Source organism: Octopus sinensis, linkage group LG9, assembly GCF_006345805.1.
Source record: "Octopus sinensis linkage group LG9, ASM634580v1, whole genome shotgun sequence".
NCBI lineage: Eukaryota > Metazoa > Mollusca > Cephalopoda > Octopoda > Octopodidae > Octopus > Octopus sinensis.
In genome coordinates this window covers 72,478,053-72,502,889 of record NC_043005.1, presented here as the reverse complement: position 1 = coordinate 72,502,889, position 24,837 = coordinate 72,478,053, and the positions used below count along the sequence as shown (strand labels likewise).

The 24,837-nt window shown below is 34.6% G+C and overlaps 1 protein-coding gene across 1 annotated transcript in view; it reads right to left on the bottom strand.

Annotated features, from left to right (window-relative positions):
- Positions 1-24,837, bottom strand: part of LOC115215610 (tolloid-like protein 2) — a 441,621-nt gene that overhangs the window by 197,582 nt on the left and 219,202 nt on the right. The window contains exon 8 of the mRNA XM_029784834.2: positions 18,610-18,739. Within this exon, the coding sequence (XP_029640694.2) occupies positions 18,610-18,739 (130 nt within the window). The remainder of the gene's footprint in view (positions 1-18,609; positions 18,740-24,837) is intronic.

Here is a 24,837-nt window from a genome sequence, read left to right as displayed (position 1 = left end):
AATTCTTTAAAAAATCTGCAAATCTACCATTCTGGATTAGCACAGTATTTTACAAACCCCAAAAGGTAAAGTTGATCCCCATGGGATTTGAACTCGCAGCACAAGGTGGAAAAAATACCACAAAATGGTGCAAAGCATTTTGTGCTAACTGGTTGCCTAATGAGGTGAAATGGCCCAGAATGAAGTCTAGTTTACAGGATCCTAATATACCTTGTAAAAACTTATGAAAGCAGAACAGCACCCACTGTAGATATTGAAATAATGTGACATTAAATGAAAGTAATAGAAAATAAGAACTAGAAATAGAAAGTAATTATTGTTGTTATTGTTGTTGTGTGGATGTGAATACATATATATATATATATATATATATATACATATATATATACATATATATATACATATATATATACATATACATATATATACATATATATGTATATATATGCATTTATATTTAAATATATACGCATGTGTGGCCTGTTGCCATGAGGCTAGAGGTGCCAGGTGACCATATGTATGTGTGTATGTTTACTAACATATATATACACACATATATATACTAGATGGCATTGTTATTAATAGGTTAAAACCTTGAAGGCTACTGATAGGAAAACTATTGTTAAATCAATATTTAAGCCGTGGATTATTACAATGATTACATTCAGTAATACTTATTCTAAAGTTTGGTACTTATCAATTTCTATTAACTGTACTGCTAAGTTAGACGATATAAGCCAAGACTAATTTTTCAAATGGTGTTATCATAGAAACAGAGACAGCCAAGCATGCACACATGCACACATGCACACAAATGCACACATATACATGAACAAATACACAAAATTATGAAGTTCTGCTTAGTTTCTTTCAAACCAATTCGACTCAAAGATGTTCGTAAACCTGAGAATATAACAGAAGACATTTGCCCAAGATACCACATAGACTATCTGAACCAAAAACAATGTGGTTGGTAATTGGACTTCTTTAGCACACAGCTATACCTATCTGTGTGTGTGCATATGTGTGTGTGTGAGCATGTATGTGTGTACATGTGTGAGCATCTGTTCACATCTTTGTTTATGTTTGTAATGCAGATAACAGGAACTACTGTTTTTTTATATGTTGGATCCTTTTAGGTTGCAAGGGCAAATATACCGTAAATCCTCAAGTATAATCCGCATTTTTTCCCCAAAATTTAAAGGTCAAAATCCCTAGTGCGTACTATATACAAGGTTAAAAATGAAAAATATTTTCTAAGCAATGTCCGAGTTTCTATTTGCTGTCCAGCAATGTTTATTCAGACACATTTTATGATGTAGGGCACGAAAATACCATAAGCTAAGCCTGAAAGCAATGAAGCCATAAAAGAATCATCCATAACTTGCAGTAAAGCAACATTTCTTAAAATAAAAGTATTCAGAACACAGAATAACATGTAGCAAAAACAATTTGCAAACATATTTACATTCCCATATAACAGTTAAGAACATCACCATTATTGTATTACACATGCGCGGAGGTGTTTGTTCAACTAGGTGCTGCTGGCTTAATTATACACGACTCAAGTTAGAAAAGGGTGTGTGTATTATATACAAGGTTTATGTTTTTCAGAGGTACAGCTCCCTGTAAATCCCCTGCGTATTATACTCAAGGGCGGACTATACTCGAGGATTTACAGTAATCAATGTAAACCTTGACAGTAGCACTCCAGTATGGATACAGTCTAGTGACTGGAGCCAGTAAAAAATATAGAACCAGGGTTCAGACTTTTCCAGTTTTGGCAATCATCACTGATTGTTTCCATTTCTATTTTTAAGATCTCATTTAGATGCAACATTCAAACTGTGTAATGAGAATCTCCTATTATATATACATATATTATCAAAATATATTCTTATTTTGATAAGCTGAATAAAACAAAAGACCTTTAGTCCTTTTGAGACCTACACCCAGGAGACAGTTTTGGTGTTTGATTTAAAACCTCTAATTCCAAAGTATTCAGATTTATATGAAAACCTTCCATTATAATTCTACATAAGAACTCCTTATTAACCCTATATTCCAATCACCAAATTAATGCTGAAAATTTATCATAGTAAATACCTCTACAAATCTTTGATTATTTTTTGAAATTAGTTGAAACACAAGGGAATTGTACTTTATGAAAACTATGGTCTTGAAGTGGTTTTCACAACAGACTGAAATAAATTAGAATATTCAACTTGGCCATCCAACATGAAATGTTTAAGTTCCGTCCAGATTTTATAGATAAAAGACTCTTTGTTTCTCGAGCGCAGGGTGGACATCCATCAGTCGCGCTAAACTGACCAGATATGGAAAGACAGGCAATTTTTGGTTCACCTTTTCTAGAACCTCCCTGGTCTCCAGGTGAGCAGTGCCCTCTCCAAATGGAGCTGCTCATACATACATACATACACAAATACATACATATAAGTAACCATAGATGTAACATGAAAGTGCTTTAGCTAATTGTCTTAGGGATATACAGGTTTGGTCAAAAGTCACATGACAGTAAATCAAAACCATTTAATTCCAAGATTTATTTATGTTTTACAACTGAATGAATTTAATAAAAGCATCTAAATATGAAAGACCATGAAAATTGCACAGGAGTGGCTGTGGGATAAGTAGCTTACTTACCAACCACATGGTTCTGGGTTCAGTCTCACTACATGGCATCTTGGGCAAGAGTCTTATACTATAGCCTTGGGTCGACCAAAGCCTTGTGAGTGGATTTGGTAGACAGAAACTGAAAGAAGTCTGTCTTATATATAAGTATATATATATGTGTGTGTATATGTTTATGTGTCTGTGTTTGTCTCCCCAACATCACTTGACAACCGATGGTGGTGTGTTTACACCCCATAAGTTAGCAGTTCAGCAAAAGTGACTGATAGAATAAGTACTAGGCTTACAAAGAATAAGTCCTGGGGTTGATTTGCTTGACTATAGGTGGTGCTCCAGCATGGCCACAGTCAAATGACTGAAACAAGTAAAAGAGTAAACTGAAGTCCTTCTTGAGTGACATATTTTTTCCATTTGAGTCAATACAGAATAACAAAAACTATTTTGATTTGCTGTCGGGTGACTTTCGGCCAAGCCTGTATGTAGTTGAATAGTGAGGCCTATACCCTTAATCTCTAGACCATGAACCATCGCTACACACACGTTGGATGTAGTTATATCATTTGCTGTTGTATATTGGTGAAGGGTGTATTTCTTAGCAAGAGAAACAAAAATAAATATTCTTTACTTTTTCAAAAAGGCTTCTGGCAGTATTTCTCATGTGCCTACTCACAAAATCCAGCCTTGTAGCTCTCATTAACAAAAATGCAATGAATTCATGATTTCCTCATGAGATACATGTAACCAAACAATACAACGAAACTATTATACACCGACTGTGACATCAAATTAAACAAATAAAGAATGGAAATAAAGTCAAATAAATATGGAATCTTCAAAACAGTGACAAACTACAAAATGTTTTTAAAACATTTCATTTCATTATCAAATATTAAGGTATTTCTCTGGATGTGTGTGTGTGTATATATATATATACACATATATACATATATATATATATATATATATATGTGTATATGTGTATGTATATATATATTTTTATATAGGTATACATAATCATACATATATGTAAACTCATATATACATATGTATACATATATAGATATATACAAATATACATACATACATGCATATATATATATATATATGTATATATATATATATATATGAATGTATGGGTGTATTTATATTTTATTGCTCATACATAAAAAGCAATAGCTAAACATGGAGAAATGGAAATAATACCTTAAGGGGAAATGAAGTTTTTAATTAAACTTAGTAAACAAAACAATATGAATTTTATATTGTAACTATGCAGTGTGAAATATAATTTTAAAGCTGCATGATGTGTATGCTTTTTGAGTGTATAATACATATGAGAGGGTATGTGTGTGTGTGTGTATGTTATGTCTGTGTTTTACAGGTATCTTTAGCGATAGAGCTGAGATGTCTGCAAATCAAAAAATGAAAAGTGAAAAAATAGCTTAATGTCTTTCAAGGTAGAGTATGTTATTTTATACTTCAAAGTTAACTTTCAACTTGCAAGGTGTTTCATCTACGAAACAGCAAAACTGCTTCTAGACTCATTAGACTTGTTGAGGTGTCTGAGAGGGTAAAGATGTAAGTATGTGTGTGTGTGTGTGTGTGTGTGTGTGATTGTATGTATATGTGATGAGTGATATAGAAAACTTGCCAAGATTGTACAGGTGGAGGTTGCATATTCGATTAAATATATATTGTATCTTTTACTTGTTTCTGTCATTAGACTGTGGCCATGCTGGGGCACTGCCTTGAAGAATATTTAGTCAAATGAATTGACCCCAGTACTTAATTTTTTTCTTTTAAAGCCTCTTAATTATAATATTTGGTCTCTTTTGCCAAACTACTAAGTTATGGGTACATAAACACACCAACAATGGTTGTAAAGTGGTGTTGGGGTAGGACTGACACAGACAGGCACACACACATGTATATGTATATATATACACATTCATAATGGGCTTCTTTCAGTTTCTGTCCACCGATTCCACTATCAAGGCTTTGGTCAGCCTGGGAATCTAGAAGACTTTTGCCCAAGGTACTATGCTGTAGGACAGAACCCAAAACCATGTGATTAGGAAGTGAACTTCTTACCATGCATCCATGCCTGTGCATATATATATATATAGGTGCTGGAGTGGCTGTGTGGTAAGTAGCTTGCTTACCAACCACATGGTTCTGGGATCAGTCCCACTGTGTGGCACCTTGGGTTAAGTATCTTCTACTATAGCCTTGGGCCAACCAAAGCCTTGTGAGTGGATTTGGTATATGGAAACTGAAGGAAGCTCATCGTATATACGTATATATGTGTGCGTCTGTGTTTGTCCCCGCAACATCACTTGACCAGTGATGCTGGTGTGTTTAGGTCCCTGTAACTTAGCGGTTTCGCAAAAGTGACTGATAGAATAAGCACTAGGCTTACAGAGATTTGCTCGACTAAAGGCGGTGCTCCAGACTGAAACAAGTAAAAGAGTATACTTTAATCAAAAGGATCAAAGGGTCAAGTCCATTGCAGGATTTAGTCATTTTTGGATTGGAGTAATGTGGAGTAAAAATGTTTTGCTGAAGAACTCAATGCATCACCTGGTCTAGGAATCAAAACCACAATCTCACCCTCATGAATGCAACACCCTAACCACTGAGCCATGTACTTCCACAGATGAATATATATATGCATATATATGTGCATGTGTGTGCATAGATATATGTGTATGCCTATTTGCATGTGAAAATATATATACATGCACACGTACTTTATACATACAGCTATTTATATGCAAATAAGCACAACAGCAACTCTCTCCCTCTCTCTCTCTATGTACATATATGTATATATGTGTGTGTATATATATGCATACTATGTATTGTCTCTCTCTCTCTCTCTCTCTATATATATATATAATATATATATATATATATACCAGTGATTACATCATGCACTCATAATCACACACAAATATATATATTTTTCAAATAAATCTTCATAGCATTGTGTTCTTGGCTGTAAAAGTTCACTTCTTTATGCATTTATGATATTAATAGTTTAATATTTAATAGTTTTGAATAATATTATAATATTCTGTTCAGAGAAATTTATATACGTGAAGACAGAGAAATTTTTATTCAGATGAAATGTAAGTAATACACAAATATGATTTTGATACACCAATACAAGAAAAGCAAATATCAAAAGCCAAAACCAAAAAAACATCTTTCGTACTGCGTAGACACGTTTTAAGACATTAATTCACTAACTCATTTATTCATTTTAAATATTTATTTAATGTTATTATGCACTAGTTGCTAAGTATTGATTAGTTAATGCTTATTGATTTCATTGCATATGCGTTATATTTTCAGTTCACAATCAGATAAGTGAATTTGAAACTCTAAAATTGTAATAAAATAAAAATATTCAAGTTCAGCCGAAAGCTAACCTGGATGAAGAATAATTTAAAATATTTCGATACACCGAATGTAAATGTTGGTATTATATTAGAGACAATACATACTATGCATATCTATCTATCTATCTACCTAACATCCTACCTACCTACCTATCTACCTATCTATATATGTGTGTGTGTTTGTGTGTGTGTGTGTGTGTGTGTGTGTGTGTGTGCATGTATGTACGCATATACATGAATATATACATATACATATGTGTGTGTGTGTATATATATATATATATATATATATATACACACATACATACATACATATGTATACAAATAAGTATATAGATGCATATATACATATAAATACACACACACACACACACACATATATATATAGTAATTCCCCAAAAAGAACAACAACAAACATAAAAAACAACAATGCAAGGATGTGGTACATGTAAAGCATTAGCAGATGCTCAGGGAAGGAAAGATATATATAACATACACATGAATATACATATATGCATAAATGTATATATATACATATATATGCATATATGAGTTTATTTAAATATACACACATGTGTGAGTGTGTGTGTGTATAAATATATACACACACACACACACACTAATATACATATTCAAACAATAGATAAAATAAGTCTTCTAGTATTTATTTAGAGGTTAGGATGGAGCGGGGGGCACTTCGGTCTCTATTGTGTTGCAATCTCTTCAATAGCCATGTTTACATGTTTTTTGACAAAAGTAGCTCAATAATGAATTAATTTAAATATGATTAGTTTTGTGTTAATATCAAAGACAATGGAATGGTTGAAAGAGATCAGTGCTAGACAAAATGTCTTTCGGTGTTAATTTTCATTCTTCTAACTTCTTAGTTCGAATACTGTTGGGACTGACTTTGCTTTCCAGCCATTCCGGATCACCAAAATAGATATTAGAGTAACATATTAGTATTAATCCAATTGACGACACACTACCTGTGTTTGTGTGCATATGTGTGTGTGTATGTGTATGTATATATGTATGTATTTGTATATATGTAAGTATATATATATATGTATGCATTTGTATATAGGTAAGTATTTATGTCTATATAACTATGTAAGTATCTAAAAGGATGTATGTGCTGTGCATATATATATATATATATATATTCACACATACATACATACACACATGTGAATGTATGTATACCTGCATATATATGATGATGATGATATATATAAATATATGCACATATATATATGTATAAATGTATGTATAAATGTATACATGCATATATATATATATGCCCTGCCCTTTCCGCTACTCTTCTAGCTTTATATGAATCCACTGGTGTCATTATATTCAAGCCAGGTGGTATAAGCTTTGAGACTCTACATCTACACAGGAAAGCTAGATGGTTTGAAAGACGAGCTAGTTTTTAATTGAGTTTGTCTATATGTCTCCATCCAAAGGTTGTAATGGATCTTCTCAAGATGAGGATAAATATCCTTCAAATGTAATGAAATGTAAATAATGTACATAATTCCTCATCTCTTAAATATAGAACTACACACACACATCATCATCATCATCATCATTTAGCGTCCGCTTTCCATGCTAGCATGGGTTGGACGGTTTAACTGGGATCTGTCAAGCCGGAAGGCTTCATCAGGCCCAGTCAGATTTGGCAGTGTTTCTACGGCTGGATGCCCTTCCTAACACCAACCACTCCGCGAGTGTAGTGGATGTTTTTTACGTGCCACCTGCACAGGTGCCAGACAGAGCTGGCGAACGGCCACGAACGGATGGTGTTTTTACATGTCACCGGCACGGGGCCAGGCAATGCTGGCAACGGACACGAACGGATGGTGCTTTTACGTGCCACCGACACGGGGCCAGACAGAGCTGGCAAACGGCCACGAACGGACGGTGCTTTTACGTGTCACCTGCACGGGGGCCAGCCGAGGCTGGCAACGAACACGAACGGATGGTGCTTTTACGTGCCACTGACACGGGGCCAGACAGAGCTGGCAAACGGCCACGAACGGATGGTGCTTTTACGTGTCACCGGCACGGGGGCCAGCCGAGGCTGGCAACGGACACGAACGGACGGTGCTTTTATGTGCCACCGACACGGGGCCAGACGGAGCTGGCAAACGGCCACGAATGGACGGTGCTTTTACGTGTCACCGGCACGGGGCCAGGCGAGGCTGGCAACGAACACGAACGGATGGTGCTTTTACGTGCCACTGACACGAGGGCCAGACAGAGCTGGCAAATGGCCACGAGCGAATGGTGCTTTTACGTATCACCGACACGGGTGCCAGACGAGGCTGACAGTGGACACGAACAGATGGGTCACTTAACCCCTGCTTTCTGATATATGATTTGATTTTGATTGTTCTCACTGGTCTTGCCGGGTCTTCTGACGCACAGCATACTTCCATAGGTCTCGGTCTCTGGTCATATATATACAATTCAATCAGAGGTTAAAATAGCCTCATTAAGGGATAGTAATATCCAATGAATTACTGCTTCATTACCTAGTATTTTTGTGAATAGTAATATTTGTAAATATGTTGGATTTTTGCAGATAATAAATTATATTAATGCTATAGCTCCATTTTCTTAATTTTCTTATAATTGTGTGTGTGTGTATATATATATATATCATCATCATCTTCATTTAACATCTGCTTTCCATGCTAGTGTGGGTTGGACCAGACTGGTTCGCTAGACCTCAGTCAAATCGTCCAACCCATGCTAGCATGGAAAGTGGACATTAAATGAAGATGATGATGATATATATATATATATATATATACATATATATGATAAAGGTTAAAATGAATTTAATCAATTAATAATTAATAATTTTACCAAGTAGTTCACTATGTTAAAATAACCATTATCTGTAACCTTATACAAAAATTCTATAATTATATGTATAATTATAATTAGGGTTCAGCAAAATTTGCTTCACCACATACCGAAATTTAGAAATAGCAGTTAAATACTATTCCCCTACCATAAGACAACTCCCAGACAGCAATACTGTACAACTCATGCAGGTAAAGAGAAAAAATAACGAAACCACCCAGCAACCTCTACAGTGAATTGAACCCTGTACCTCTCAAGTTCTGGCTTAGCACTCTCTACCATTAAGCTAAGAGACCCCTGGCTGTATTTACCAAAATATTGATTCTTTATACAGGTACATGTACACTCATTTCAGCAAGTGAATAAGAACATGCAATATTCATGGTTTTTCTCATAAGGCTGTAACGCATTGCTACTTTTTTTATATTCTAATTTCTGAAGCTGCTCTGTTTGTGTATACAGTATAATAACTGAATCAAAGACTATAAGCTAATATTAAAAGACTCTCATGTCTGTAACTTAAAAAATTGGGAAGAACCCTCTTCAAAATAAAATTATATCTTTTTGTTCTTTGCGAGACTACTGCCAAGAAATATTAGCTCACAAAGTCAATAAGATCTCGGAAGCATATTTGTTTGTCTTCAAAATCAATTATAATAACATAATTTTGGTGCTAAATTGAAGACATGTATCTAAAATTAAATAATATTTTAATGCATTGCCACTAGCTATGAAAATACCTAAACATCCTGTATTCCAAAAAGAAAGTAACATTCTCTTTCATTTACTTTAAATATCATTTTCTGAAATGTATTCTTGTACAATGCACTGAAATCACTCTTAAATTGGTAAACAGCAGCAGCATTAATGCAATACAGCAGCAGCAGCAGGAGGCGCAATGGCCCAGTGGTTAGGGCAGCAGACTCGCGGTCGGAGGATCGCGGTTTCGATTCCCAGACCGGGCGTTGTGTGTGTTTATTGAGCGAAAACACCTAAAGCTGCACGAGGCTCTAGCAGGGGGTGGTGGCGACCCCTGTTGTACTCTTTCGCTGCAACTTTCTCTCACTCTTTCTTCCTGTTTCTTGTCCCCGACTTCCTACACAACCGCTGAACCTGGATGCGCATTCATCCATCCGTCGATGCTCTCGGTGCCGAGGGTTGACCTGCTTTCTCTTCTGCGGGTCTTATGAATAGCAAAGGACCACGTTTCGGACTTCTCCTGAGGCACAATCATGCGAGGACTGGGATGAAGACCGCTTCGCTCAACAAACAAACAAATGGCAGCAGCAACATTGCTACCACCACTGCTACCACCACCACCACCACCACAATTTTGGCACAATGCAAGCAAGTTTGGGGGAGGGGTGAGTTTGTTACATCGACTCCAGCACACAACTGGTACTTATTTCATTGACCACAAATAGATAAAAGGCAGAGTTGATCTCAGCAGAATTTGAACTCAGAGGGTACCGATGGGTGAAGTACCACTATGCATTTCATCCAGCGTGTTAATGATTCTGCCAGCTCACACCTTAATAATAATAATAATAATAATGATAATAATAATAATATAATAATAATAATAATAATAATAATAATAATACTAATAATAATAATAATAATAATAATAATGATAATAATAATAATTCTTTCTATTATAGGCACAAAGAGAGGGGGATAGTCGATTACATCAACCCCCAGTACTCAGCTGGTACTTTATTTATAAACTCCGAAAGGATGAAAGGCAAAGTCGACCTCTGCAGAATTTGAACTCAGAACATAGTAACAGGCGAAATACCACTAAGTATTTCGCCCAGTGTGCTAAGAATTCTGCCAGTTCACCACCTTAATAGTAATAATAATAATAATAATAATAAATAATAATAATAATAAATATAATTACAGCCATCATTAACCAGTAGCTAGAAGCTCTTCCTTTGTTAAGGGGTTGGATTGTCAAAGACTCTACAGTTTCCCCTGTGTTGTACTGCATGTGTACAAGTAACTAGGCTCTTGTTTCTAGTCCACTTTTGATATTGCCAGTTCACAATTATCGTTGACAAGCTCTTGGTATTTTCCTCTCCACAATTGTAAAGTGTAATGTCAGTATTCATACTCGACAGAGTGTAAGTACCTTGAGAGAAAAGCTGGACCTAAGAAGCATCAGATGTGGTGTGCAAGAGAGACGTTTGCGCTGGTATGGACATGTGGTGAGAATGGATGAAGATAGTTGTGTGAAAAAGTGCCACACCCTAGCAGTTGAGGGAACCTGTGGAAGAGGCAGACCCAAGAAAACCTGGGACGAGGTGGTGAAGCACGCCCTTTGAACTTTAGGTCTCACTGAGGAAATGACTAAGAGACCGAGACCTCTGGAAGTATGCTGTGTGTGAGAAGACCCGGCAGGACAACTGAGGCCATAACCCGTGGCCTTCTACATGGGATGTAGCCAGTCCACTTATGCATACCTTCCCTTCTTCGGACACAAAACTCTACTTGTGAAGACCTGTTGAGGCAAGTGAGAATCAGAATCGAAATCGATCAATGGAAATTGCAGCTGAGTTACCAGTGCCGGTGGCACGTAAGAGAACCATCCGAACGTGGCCGTTGCCAGCGCCGCCCCGACTGGCCTCGTGCCGGTGGCACGTAAAAAGCACCATCTGTTCGTGGCCGTTTGCCAGACTCGTCTGGCACCTGTGCCGGTGGCACGTAAAAAGCACCCACTACACTCATGGAGTGGTTGGCATTAGGAAGGGCATCCAGCCGTAGAAACATTGCCAGATCAAACTGGGCCTGGTGCAGCCTTCTGGCTTCCCAGACTCCAGTTGAACCGTCCAACCCATGCTAGCATGGAAAGCGGACGCTAAACGATGATGATGATGATGAATTCCTGTCAGAACTGCCTTGGGCAATGACTTGAAGCATATCCAAAATATGACAGCTTGTGGACTTGGTTCTTGACCATAGTTATCTTTGGACTTCCCACTTTTCTAGTACTGTAGCATTTGTTACCTTTACTTTCCAGCATATCCTACCCAATCAGCAAAAGATTCACAGCTAGGCTTCTATCTTCTCCATTGCTATATACATTGCCCAAGTTTCTAACAGACAGAGGAAAATTGCATTTTACTGAAATTTTGCAGTCAAAACCAATGAACTGAATTAAAAAATTTGAAATGAACCAATTTTCTATAGAACCCTCTGGCCACTCTTGTAATACTTTTACAAACTGAGAGTTCTGTTTTATTAATAAAACAGACGAGAATAAGAAATCACTTAATCAGTCAAAGTTGGCTGCTCCTGGAGGTAATCTAAAAGCACATACCCTTCTTTCATTGATATCTTCTTTGATATTGATTGTACACTAATTTGAGCAGTGTTTAAGATGTCAGGCTGTAGAGAATTTAAAGCTTTGCTATGAATGCTCCACTGCAAATTATCAAATCTTCTTAGGAAATACAAAATTAATGAACTTAATGTTAGTATGCAATGCGAAGATGCTCACAATGGAGACTAATATTTTGGGTGATTGCCCTTCATCTTGAAACTGTAGTCACCACTACTTTATCAATTCACACACACATTCACATATATACATATATACCGATATATATAAAATAGTGGTTTTGTCTCTAATTAATATTATATATATATATATACACACAAGCACATATAAAATCTATACACACACACACACATATATATGTTTAGGATATATACATACATATGTATATATACACACACATATATATAGATGTAAATATGTATATACATATATATGTACATATATGTGTATGTGTGCATAAATATATATGCATTTTTGTACAAGATATATGTGAGTGTATATGTGCATATATATATATATATATACACACAAGCACATATAAAATCTATACACACACACACACATATATATGTTTAGGATATATATATATATCTTATGATGCAAACTATTACTAGTCTACCAATTTTAGTAGCACTTTGTCTTCTCTCTCTTTCTCTCTCTCTCTCTCTCTGTGAACCTTAGATCTGTCGCTGCGATTCTCCTTTCTATGACTAATGCAAATTTTTGACTCTGCTCAATTTCCCAATAGGATATAATTTTCTTTAAACTCTTTTCTATTAATTTCGATACGATGGTGTGGTTGTAATAGGTTTTCAAACTTCAATATCTGCATATCAATTTTTGTGGCTGAGTGTCATCATTCCTACAGCTAAACCACTTGATAAATAATAATAATAATAATAAAAACAAAAAAGAACTAAACATGTTATCAAACATTACTTTAGAATATATCTATTTTCTATTATATTCCAATACCAGAGAAATCGCTAACACAGAATTTATCATAAAACCCTGGTCATATCTATAATGATTGCCATTTGTTCTTGTGGCTCCTATACCAGGATTTAAATAAACTAATCCCTTCCGATAAAAAATATAAATTCCCTTAGGTATTTAATACTTTCCATATAATTTATTTTAACTGCAACATGAACTTTTCTCTTTCTCCTTCACCAATATTATTCCATTTTTTTTTTTATTATGGTGCTTTGATTTAATTTCTTCACAGTTTTTTTCATACCACTTCTTACTGTCTGTTTTTTTTCTTTCTTTTTCTTCGTTTTCTTTCATTTGCAATTTTCTTTCGATAATTATATGCTTTTTACAGAATTGCCCCTGGTACTCTCACCATCTATTACAGAGAAACTTTTAGCACATTAACCATTCTACTGATAGTTCTTGATGTTATATTGTCAGACAGTATATTCCAAAAACGTCTTTGTATTTTCTATTCCCTCTAGACTTCTGTTACCTGGGGTATCAATCAAAATGGAGTCTAAACTTCTATTTATGCTTCATCTAAGTTTTGCATAAGAAATTAATGGAAAGACATTCAAAATGCTATATTTCTATATATATATATATATATATATATATATATGTATGTATGTATGTATGTATGTATGTATGTATATTGTAATATATATTACAAACAGAGATACGCACAGATATACACAGACATACACACGAAGATAACGTAGGCTCCTGCTATATTTGCTTCTTTTATTTTCTAGATTTCAATAAAGGAAGAAATTTGCAGACATTCTCCGAGTGAATATAGGTTGGAAATAATTTAAGATTCATCATGATTATATATAACTTCTTTCACTGTCTCTCATATATATATATATATCTGTACATATACAAGAAGGCGGTACTCCATCATGACTTCCAAATATATACGCATTTTCCATCCATTCATACTTATGTTGTGACCCCCTCCGGTCATGACTGACCATGGGATTGCACCTAGAAAGTTACCCTCCAAGGCATAAGTCTGGGCAAGGTTCTTTATGGAAGACCAGCAGTCAGCCACCCATACCAGTGTTCCCTCTCCAAGCCACTGATGTTATCCAAGGGAAAGGCAAAAGGTGATTTGGTTGCTATTTCTAGAAGATTAGCAACTTCTTAGAAGTGTCCTCATCAATTCATATTGAAAATGTTATAAACTAGAATAAACTAAAACTCATAGCCACCTTGTCACACTGTGCAGGATAATTGCAAGGAACAAAGGCATCAGTGTAAGTTACATATCTGTTTTGTTTACTTTTTTTTCAGCCATTGGACTTTGGCCATACTAGAACAACACCTGGAAGGGTTTAGCTAAATAATCAACCCCAGGACTTCATCATTATCGTCATCATTTAATGCCCATTATCCATGCTGGCATGGGTTTGATGGTTTGACCTAGGCTGGCAAGCTGGAGGGTTGCACCAAACTCCAGTCTGATTTGGCATGGTTTCTAGACTAATATTTTTAAAAGCCTGTTACTTAATCTTTAGGTCCTTTGCCAAATTGCTAATTATGGGGATGTAAATAGACTAAACCAATTACCAAGAGGTTGCTGTTGTTGGTGGTGGTGGGGGCATACACTAACACACACAGATACACGCACACACCACACACACACACACACACACATGTATACAATGGTCTTCTACAGAGTTTCCATCAACCAAATTCACTCATGAAGCATTGGTTGACCTGAAGCCATAGTGAAGACACTTGCCAAAGGTACCATACAGTGAGACTGAACCCAAAACCATGTACCTGCAAAGGAAGCTTCTGAACCACACAGCCAATATACTAATGATAAAGATGTATCAAGTACAATATAGCAGATGGTAAATTCCTTGTGGCCTGAGTCTACATCATAATTTTGAGTTCAGGTTGTAGGTATTTCATTTACATGTGGCTCAATAAGCATGGAAGGAGGGACTGTATGAACACTCCTTCTTCTTAGAATATTCGAAGACCACAAGACTATCCCATAGGTATAAGCCTGTGGACAAGAGATCAATTACACTGATGCTGCAGAGTAGAAAGCCCTCTTACACTGGTTTGACCTCAAATATTCATTGTCATCATCATCATCATCATTGTTTAACATCCATTTTGAATGCTGGCATGGGATGGACTGTTTGATAGGAGCTGGTGAATGAGATGACTACACCAAACCTTGGTGTCTGCTTTGGCATGGTTTCTACAACTGGATGTCCTTCCTAACACCAACTACTTTACAAAGTGTACTGGGTTCTTTATGTGCCACTAGCACTAGTGAGGTCACCAAATAACTCACATGACAAGCTCCAGCCACCTCAGTTAATGGACAAGTAGTATTTAGTGGGGTGGATTTATGCCAAGTGACGAGAGGTTAAAGTATAATAGAGAGACATGAATAGTTATCTTGCTGTAGAGGTACTCACCAAGTTAACCAATTAACCAATAAACTATCCAATGTTTTGACTAATTGTTTGATCAATTAATCAACATGTTGGTCTATCAGAATCCTTTCATTGCCCTTTGCAACCTCGTCGATGGTATATCCACATCTGAGAGTGAATGTAAACTGGATGTTCTCAGTTTTATTATTGCATTTATATTATTTTCAGATTAGTGTGTGTGAGTGTATGGCTATGTGAAATTGAATGAATGAGTGTATGTCTGTGAGTGAGAGTGAATGAGAGTAAATCTTACTCGAGGTTGGGAAGTGACCTTCTTACCACACAGCCAAGCCTGTGCCTACACACACACATATATTCATTTATATACATTTACACACACACTCTGTGATGGCATTGCATATGTATCTGGATTCAGATGGTGCTGGTAGATGTCATTGTTAATGCATCTATATTATCATTGACGCTTATACACTCATATATCTGTTAATATACAAAAAGCACTCCCAACATAGTCACAACGCTAGAAGTTCAATGAGAGAGGGAACACTCAATCACATTGGCTGCACTATATGATTAGCACTTCATCCGTCAAATCCAAATGGATGAGAAGCAAAGTTGAACACGACAGGACCAGAGCTTAACAGGCAAAAAGCCAGAATAATAATCAAAGACAACTCTCCAGCACTGCTGCAATTCTACAAAGCTTGCAAGATTGCATAAATTTACCTGTGCTCCTGTATATATTTAAGTTAATTAGAGGATATATTAACCCCTTGAAGGGATGATTACATCCAAGAAAATACTGGTTCTATACCTTATATCACTGGGAAATAAAATGTCCCTAAATCAATGGGTATAATTAAGTATATAATCCGTATTAAATTAAGAGAGGAAAATAGAGAGCTAGTGTTTAATATTTATTTATTAATATAATATATATATATTATATATATATATATATTATATATATATATGTGTTTATCATAAATAAATATATATATATATATATATATATATGTACATAAACATGCACACACAAGGATTACTATGTAAATATATCCATGTATTCATGTCCCCTTAGAGGCCGGTGATGGCTTATGTTACCTAGGTGACATGATTACCAGCGGCGTAGGTGTTCCAAAAATACAGTAGCTAGAATAAATATGGCTTGGAAAAAGTTCAGGGAGCACCAATTTCTGTTGGCAACAAAAACATACATACATACATACATATATATATATACATACATATATATATATATACATATATGATATATAATATATATCAATACATAAATATATAAAAATCATACATAGATACACACACATATATATACATATGTATATAATATATATATATCATATACATCATGCATTATACATACATGTATATCTATTATATATATCATATATTATACATACATTCATATATATATATTATATACATCATACATACAAATATATATATATATATATATATATATATATATATATATATATATATGCATATATGTGTGTGTGTGTGTGTGTGTGTGTGTGTATATATATATATATATACTGGAGGCAGAATGGCCCAGTAATTAGGGCAATATGGACTCGTGGTTGAATGATTGTGGTCCTGATTCCCAGACCGGTTGTTGTAATTGTTTATTGAGCGAAAATATCTAAAAGCTCCATGAGTCTCTGGCGGTGTGGGGGTGGGGGGCGAATCCTGCTGCACTCTTTCACCACAACTTTCTCTCACTCTTTCTCCCTGTTTCTGTTGTACCTGTATTTTGAAAGGCCAGCCATATCACACTCTGTGTCATGCTGAATCTTCCTGAGGACTACATTATGGGTACACATGTCTGTGGAGTTCTCAGCCACTTGCATGTTAATTTCACATGTTGGCTGTTCCACTGATCGGATCAACTGGAACTCTCATTGTAACCGACGGAGTGTCATGTTGCATATATAAATAAATTCATTTATATATATATATATATATGTATATGATAGATTTACATATACATACAAATGGGCAAATACATACACATACATATAGAATTTTCACATACACAAACATATACACAATATTCAGTAATGATATTGGCACGTAAAAAGCACCATCCAATCGTGGCCGTTTGCCAGCCTCGTCTGGCACCTGTGCAGGTGGCACGTAAAAAGCACCCACTACACTCACTCACGGATTGGTTGGCGTTAGGAAGGGCATCCAGCTGTAGAAACACTGCCACATCAGACTAGAGCCTGCCTCAGCCTACTGGCTTCCCAGACCCCAGTTGAACCGTCCAACCCATGCTAGCATGGAAAATGGACATTAAACGATGATGATGATATATATATATATATGTATATATATATTTATATATATATAAATATATATATATATACAAAAGCAAAACATTCAAACACTGAGATTTGAAATCAGATGTCACTACTGTTCATATCATCTTTGGATAAATTTTAAGATTGATAATATCACCAGCATTGACATAGGTGGATCGCAGGCACAATAGCATTAAATAGCTATGAATTATAAATTTGTACAAAGAGTAAGGATCCTTAACAAGCATCCACCTGCTAGAAATAAGAGCTAAAGTCTTAAATTTATCCACCGTACCGCACCAAGATAACAGAGAAAAACAGTATGCGAGGAAAACAGAGAAGATTATATATATATTTATATATATGTATATATATGTGTGTGTATATATATATATGTGTGTGTGTATATATATATATGTGTGTGTGTATATATATATATATTATATACAGTTTATATACAGGGTATATTACATACATGCATATGAGAGAGAGAGAGAGAGAGAGAGAGAGAAAGAGAGTAAGTAAATAGGAAAAAATCAAGTTTGTAAAATGGGAAATAATAAAGAAAAGAAAATCCAGAGACTGTGTAATTAATTGGCCCTTACCTCAATTTTATGGCGTGGGATTTTACTACATAGGAATATCCTTGTTTCCATGAACCACAGAGCTCCTGATCTGGCTTAATTGCATGAGAGTTGGAGTATATTCTTACCACTGCATGAGGGCAACCTTCATCTGAAGAGACAAAAGAACACATGAATACATACATTTCAGATGATTGTTTTGTTTGTTCCAATTAGAATTACACACATACTATAATAATAATAATAATAATAATAATAATAATAATAATAATAATAATAAATGCCCTGATGCAGTACCAGGCAGTGGCTCTCATGGCTTCTGATCTTAACTGATTGGAAGTGTTATCACGTACATTGTTTTGTCTTGATATAAAAGATGGGCTACAGCAAATATTCTGCTCAATACCACAGATTTGCTTGTCATTTGTTTGACCGTAACCAGTTGAGCATGTCCCTTAGTGGCTGACGATATGTGCATCTCTGATCACGAGCAGAAGTAGTGGGGGAGCATCATAGCCATGTGTTGAGAAGGATTCTTTGGGGTTTGAATAATTCACCTCTGGAAACATGGGTGTTTCGTTCAACGTCCTTAAACAACCCTTATTCAGGGACCTTTTGAGCGGGATGGGTTACTCGATCTGAAGAAAATTCTAACTGGGCTCCACCTGCAAGGTCATGTGCTGTTTATCTTGATATGAGATCACCATGTCGCGCACATATGGTTGTGATGCATGTGCCTGGTGTCCCTTATCAGACGGGTAGTCATGATGGTATACTGGGCTTCGTATATTTTACCCCAGTGTCACTTTGATGGCATGCTCTGCTCGCTCACTCAATAATAATAATAATAATAATAATAATAATAATAATAATAATAATAATAATGATAATAAGTGAAGTGAAAGCACGCTATAAAAATAAAACTACTGAATGATAACAATAATAATAATAATAATCCTTTCTACTGGAAGCACAAGCCCTCAAACTTGTGGGGAGTGGACCAGTTGATTACATCGACCCCAATGTTTCACTAGTGCTTAATTTATCAACTCCAAAAAGATGAAAGGTGTATTTTGAACTCAGAACATGAAAGTGAACAAAATGCCACTAAGCACTTCAGTGCACTAACATTTCTGCCTGAATAATAATAACTATAATAGTAATAATAATAATGTTAATAATAATAATAATAATAATGTTAACAATAATTGTATACAGTGAGTTTTTTGCCCTACGTGTCAGGATGACACTTGCCAAGACATGGAAACAAAATTGAATGGGTTCAATGCCACCCAAGCTGAAGAAACATCTGGAAACTTTAGAAATACCATACAATCTAGATGTATTGCAAAAATTGGCATTACTTGGAACTTCATGCATATTGTGTTAAATACTGTCAGTCTGAGGTCCTTGCCATGACTTGACAGACAGTACAAACCCCCAGTAGACACAATATCTTCAAACAACAATATCACAATATTGGATACTATGCGACATCTTAAATAATAATGATAATGATAATAATGGTTTCAAATTTTGGTACAAGGCTAGCAGTTTTCACAAAGAGTTTAAGTTGATTATGCCGATCCCAGTGCTCAAATGGTACTAATTTTATCAACTCCAAAATGAAGGGAAGTAAAATCAGGAATTTTTTCTCAGTGTAAAGACATGATGTGTCACTGAGCATTTTGCCTGGCATGCTAACAATTCTTATTTCTTTACTGCCCACAAGGCGCTACACACAGAAGGGAAAAACAAGGACAGACAAACAGATTAAGTCGATTACATCGACCCCAGTGCATAACTGGTACTTAATTTATCGACCCCTGAAAGGATGAAAGGCAAAGTTGACCTTGGCAGAATTTAAACTCAGAAAGTAATGGTAGACGAAATACTGCTAAGCATTTTGCCCCACGTGCTAACAATTCTAATACAAAGAGCATCAATCCTTTCAAAACATAATAATGATAATGATGATAATAATCATAATAATCATAATAATAATAATAATAGTAATAATATAATAATAATAATAATAATAATAATAATAATAATAATAATAATAATAATAATAATGGTGATGATGATGATGATGATGATGATGATGATGATGATGATGATGATGATGATGATGATGATAATTGTTTGCAATTTAGGCACAACATCAACAATTTTGAGTGGAGGAATTTTACTTGATCATGTCAATCTTAGAATTTGAGTACTACTTTATTTTATCATCCCTGAAAAGACAAAAAAAGCATACATGTCCTGTGTGGGATTTGAACTTGGAGTGTAAAATGCCAGAACTAGATGCTACAATGCTTTAATACTTCAGTTCAGGCAGTTAAATAAGCATTTATTTACTCAAGTACAAATTAATGAGGTGAACTGAAAATGGTTCTACGTTAACTGGAAGTATATTGATGATAATATAAAGGAAAAAAAAAGTCATTAGCATTAAGAAGTTACGACATAAGAGGCAAGGGAGTAAAGTTTGATATCTTAAATAGACAAAATTTGTATGGAATTATACGACAGAGCATAAACAATTTATTAATTAGGTAATCTGAAATAACGATGCTGGAAAATTCCCCAAAGGGGCAGTCTACATGAAGAGCGCATAGTTAAGTGCAGGTTAATATACTTAATGTAGTGAGCAAATGATTTTTAATCAATCAAAATTATACCCATAATGAGGAGAAATATCGTTAGTACTAATGACTCTGAAATTTTAATTGACATCCTCATTATAGCGTAACCAGCACAAAGCTACCAGCCCAGAGAATGACTTGAAAAGTATCTGTCTATTTATCTATATACATATATGCTATATATATATATATATATATATATATGCATGCATGTCTATATATATATGTGTGTGTGTGTGTGTACATATATATATGTACATGTGTATGCATATGTGTGCATATATATATATATATTATATATATATATGCATGCATGTCTATATATATATGTGTGTGTGTGTGTGTACATATATATATGTACATGTGTATGCATATGTGTGCATATATATATATATATATATATATATATATATTATATATATAGAGAGAGAGAGAGAAGAGAGAGATAGATAGATAGATAGATAGATAGATAGATAGATAGATAGATAGATAGATAGATAGATAGATAGATAGATAGATATACATATGTACTTTTAGAGCAGCAGAGTTGTTAGACCATTTAACAGACTGCTTAGAAATAATTGCTATAGATTTCTGCACTATGAATTGAAATCCTACCAAGCTCAGCTTTGCTTTTCTTCTTTTCTGAGTTAATAGATAAAGTACCAGTCTTGTACTCTGATCTTTAATACCCTTTCAGCATTTAGACTAGTTTTATAAACAACAGAGCAGGTTCTTTCTTTTCTCTATGTCTATTGTTTATATTACCTGTTTTCCAATGTTGATCAATTAGACTGCTTTTTATGGTTATTGGTTCATTTGCCATTTCATTGGCTTTCCTAGATTTCTTACAGGTAAACTCTATTGATGTTCATCTGTATATTTTTTTTATATTATGCTATTTCTAATTTCTCTGAATATCCTTTGCCATTGGTCGTTTTACTGTTATTTTTCTCTCTGCTTATCTATTATGTAATTATATCCTGTTTCCTAATCTGTGTTATGTTTTATGTGAATTATTTGATTAGCCCTTATTCATCGGTTGGTTCAGTAGTTACTGTGTGCTAGCCTCATGATTACATCATTTACATCCTGTTCTGTCAAACCTGTCATTCTCCCTAGTTCAAAGATTCTGATTTCTTATTTGAGGACACTAAATATATTTTAAATATATTACCGACTGTTTTGGGTTTTCCATGAGTTGGTGTTGCTAATGCTTGTATATCAATTTTTAGTTTTAAATCATCTCGTGTTTTTCTGAAATTTTTAATCAGTGTATCTTTTCTCATTAGCCAAGTCAGTAGTCATTCAGTCTCTGCTTGTCTATTGCGTGATCTCAACCTGTTTTTCTAAGCTGCCATTCTGTCTACTTAATAAAAAGTGATTTTCTATTTGAGGTTGCTAAAGATGTCTTTGTTATATGCATTGATTATTCTGTTCTTCTATTGATCAGTTCCACTGTTGTTTATCTATATATCGTTTTTCAGATCCTGTTCTTATTTTCTTCTAAAATTGTTTATCTGTATATCATTTCTCATTGGCCAATTCAACAATCATTTTCTCTGTCTATTGCATAATCTCATGTTATTTTTCTAAGCTGTTTCCTCTCTCGCTAGGGTTGGTTATTTGTTTACAGCTTAATGATACGTTGGTTTAATGATTCTCATATATCTGCCTCTTGGTTATGTCATTCATATCTCATTTTGCTAAAGTTGATATTTTGTATCTGAGGTAGCTAATTAAGTTTGTGATATATTTGTTAGTTGTTCCATTTTCAAGTTATTCTTCTGTCAAATTAGTCATAAATTGTATTATTTTTTTTATCTGAAGTCTAAAAATGTATTAGATATTGTGGTGATCCAGTTGTGTTATTATGCATGGGGTCTCTAAACTACTTTTCTCTTTCATGGGCTAATATGTATTGATGTTATATTTCTGTTCAGATTGTTGTGCCTTCACTGTTATTTCTGCTGCTGTTGCATTATCAGGGGCTCATAGCCCAAACCATTGCTAAAAAGCAAATTTATCATGGGTTTCACAGCCTGATACCAATTTTGTTCCCTTGTTGAACGAGCATCTTAGGTACAGTGGTATATTATACTTTCCATTAGTGTATAGGGGGCACATCATGGAATAATTTATATAAGTGTTGATTCTACCTATTATCATCCAGTTGACATTCATAATATTCTCTTTTAAATTCCAGATATGTATTGACGAAGATGTTGTATTTGTACTAATATCTGGGTATACACAAACACACACACATATATATATATAGGAAGGTGTGTATATGTTATGTACATCTGGCCTTGAAATTTTTGTTTGGGACTCCAATTTATTTTTTGATACTTTACCCTCCTTGTAATACTGCAGCCATGCAGTTTACATTTTTGATTATTTCCGCTTTAAAGATGAAGATTGGATTCATTGTAGTTGTATCTGTTTTGGATGTGGTTGTGAGTTTTAACATATGTTTTTGCTTATGACTTAGATAGGATGTTTTGTTTGTTTTATCTTTGTGCGGCTGTAGCTAACTTTCACGTTGTTTCTATATAGTAGCTTGTGGTTTTTTTATTTATTAAAGAGTTTCTTGGTGAATCGTATTAAGAAGGTGTTTTGCCACTTTGCTCCCTACATTTAGGCTAATGGGCAGGTTTCACCTAGTGGTGTTCCTTCTTAATGGACTTCTTTGGTTTATGGCTTGTTTGTGAGGTTTTGGATAAGTATTCCTATTTTTGAAACCCACTCACTTTCAGGGATTCATTGTAGCATGGTGTAGCTTTATTGAATATTGTTTTCTCAGAGGATCCCAATGACAAAGAGCATAAACAAAAACAAAACACAAGAAACCCTAATCCTAACCTTTCCCAATATACATAAACCAGAAAAAATATCAAACAGAAACATTGAATGCAGTGACATCAAATTCAGTTTGCAAGGAAAATAATTCAGTTTCAATAAACAATATGCTGTGCACCATGTATTTAGTACTACCTTTCGCTTTGTTGTTAGACTAATATCTGTATGGATTATATGCATGTGTGTATCTATCTATCTATCTATCTATCTATTTATCTATCTAAATATATATGCATGTGTATACACATGTTCATGTATATTATTGAATGACAAGGGAAATAGTATATTTATATGTACATTATATGTATATATAAAATGTACATATATGTATATCTATTTACCTACCTACCTAACTACCTACCTACCTACCTATCTATCTATCTATCTATCTATCAGTCTGTCTATCTGTCTTCCTCTCTCTCCCTCTCTCATTATATATATATATATATATATAAATGGCGGTGCCCCAGCATGGCCACAGCTCATTAGCTGAAACTAGAAAAATCAAAATCAAAATCAAAAATCATATGAAATGTACATATAAATGTAGTATTTCCCTTGTCATTCAATAATATATGTTGGAAACATATCTGGATGTAGGAGGTTGGTCTGGGATTTTTTAAAGAAATTTGTCCAGTCAATATTGGAATTTTATCGGATCTGTTTCTGTTTTGATGCGTTTTGCTATGGTATTAAAGAGAGTTTGACCTGCTGAGGTAAAATAATTGTGATGTAA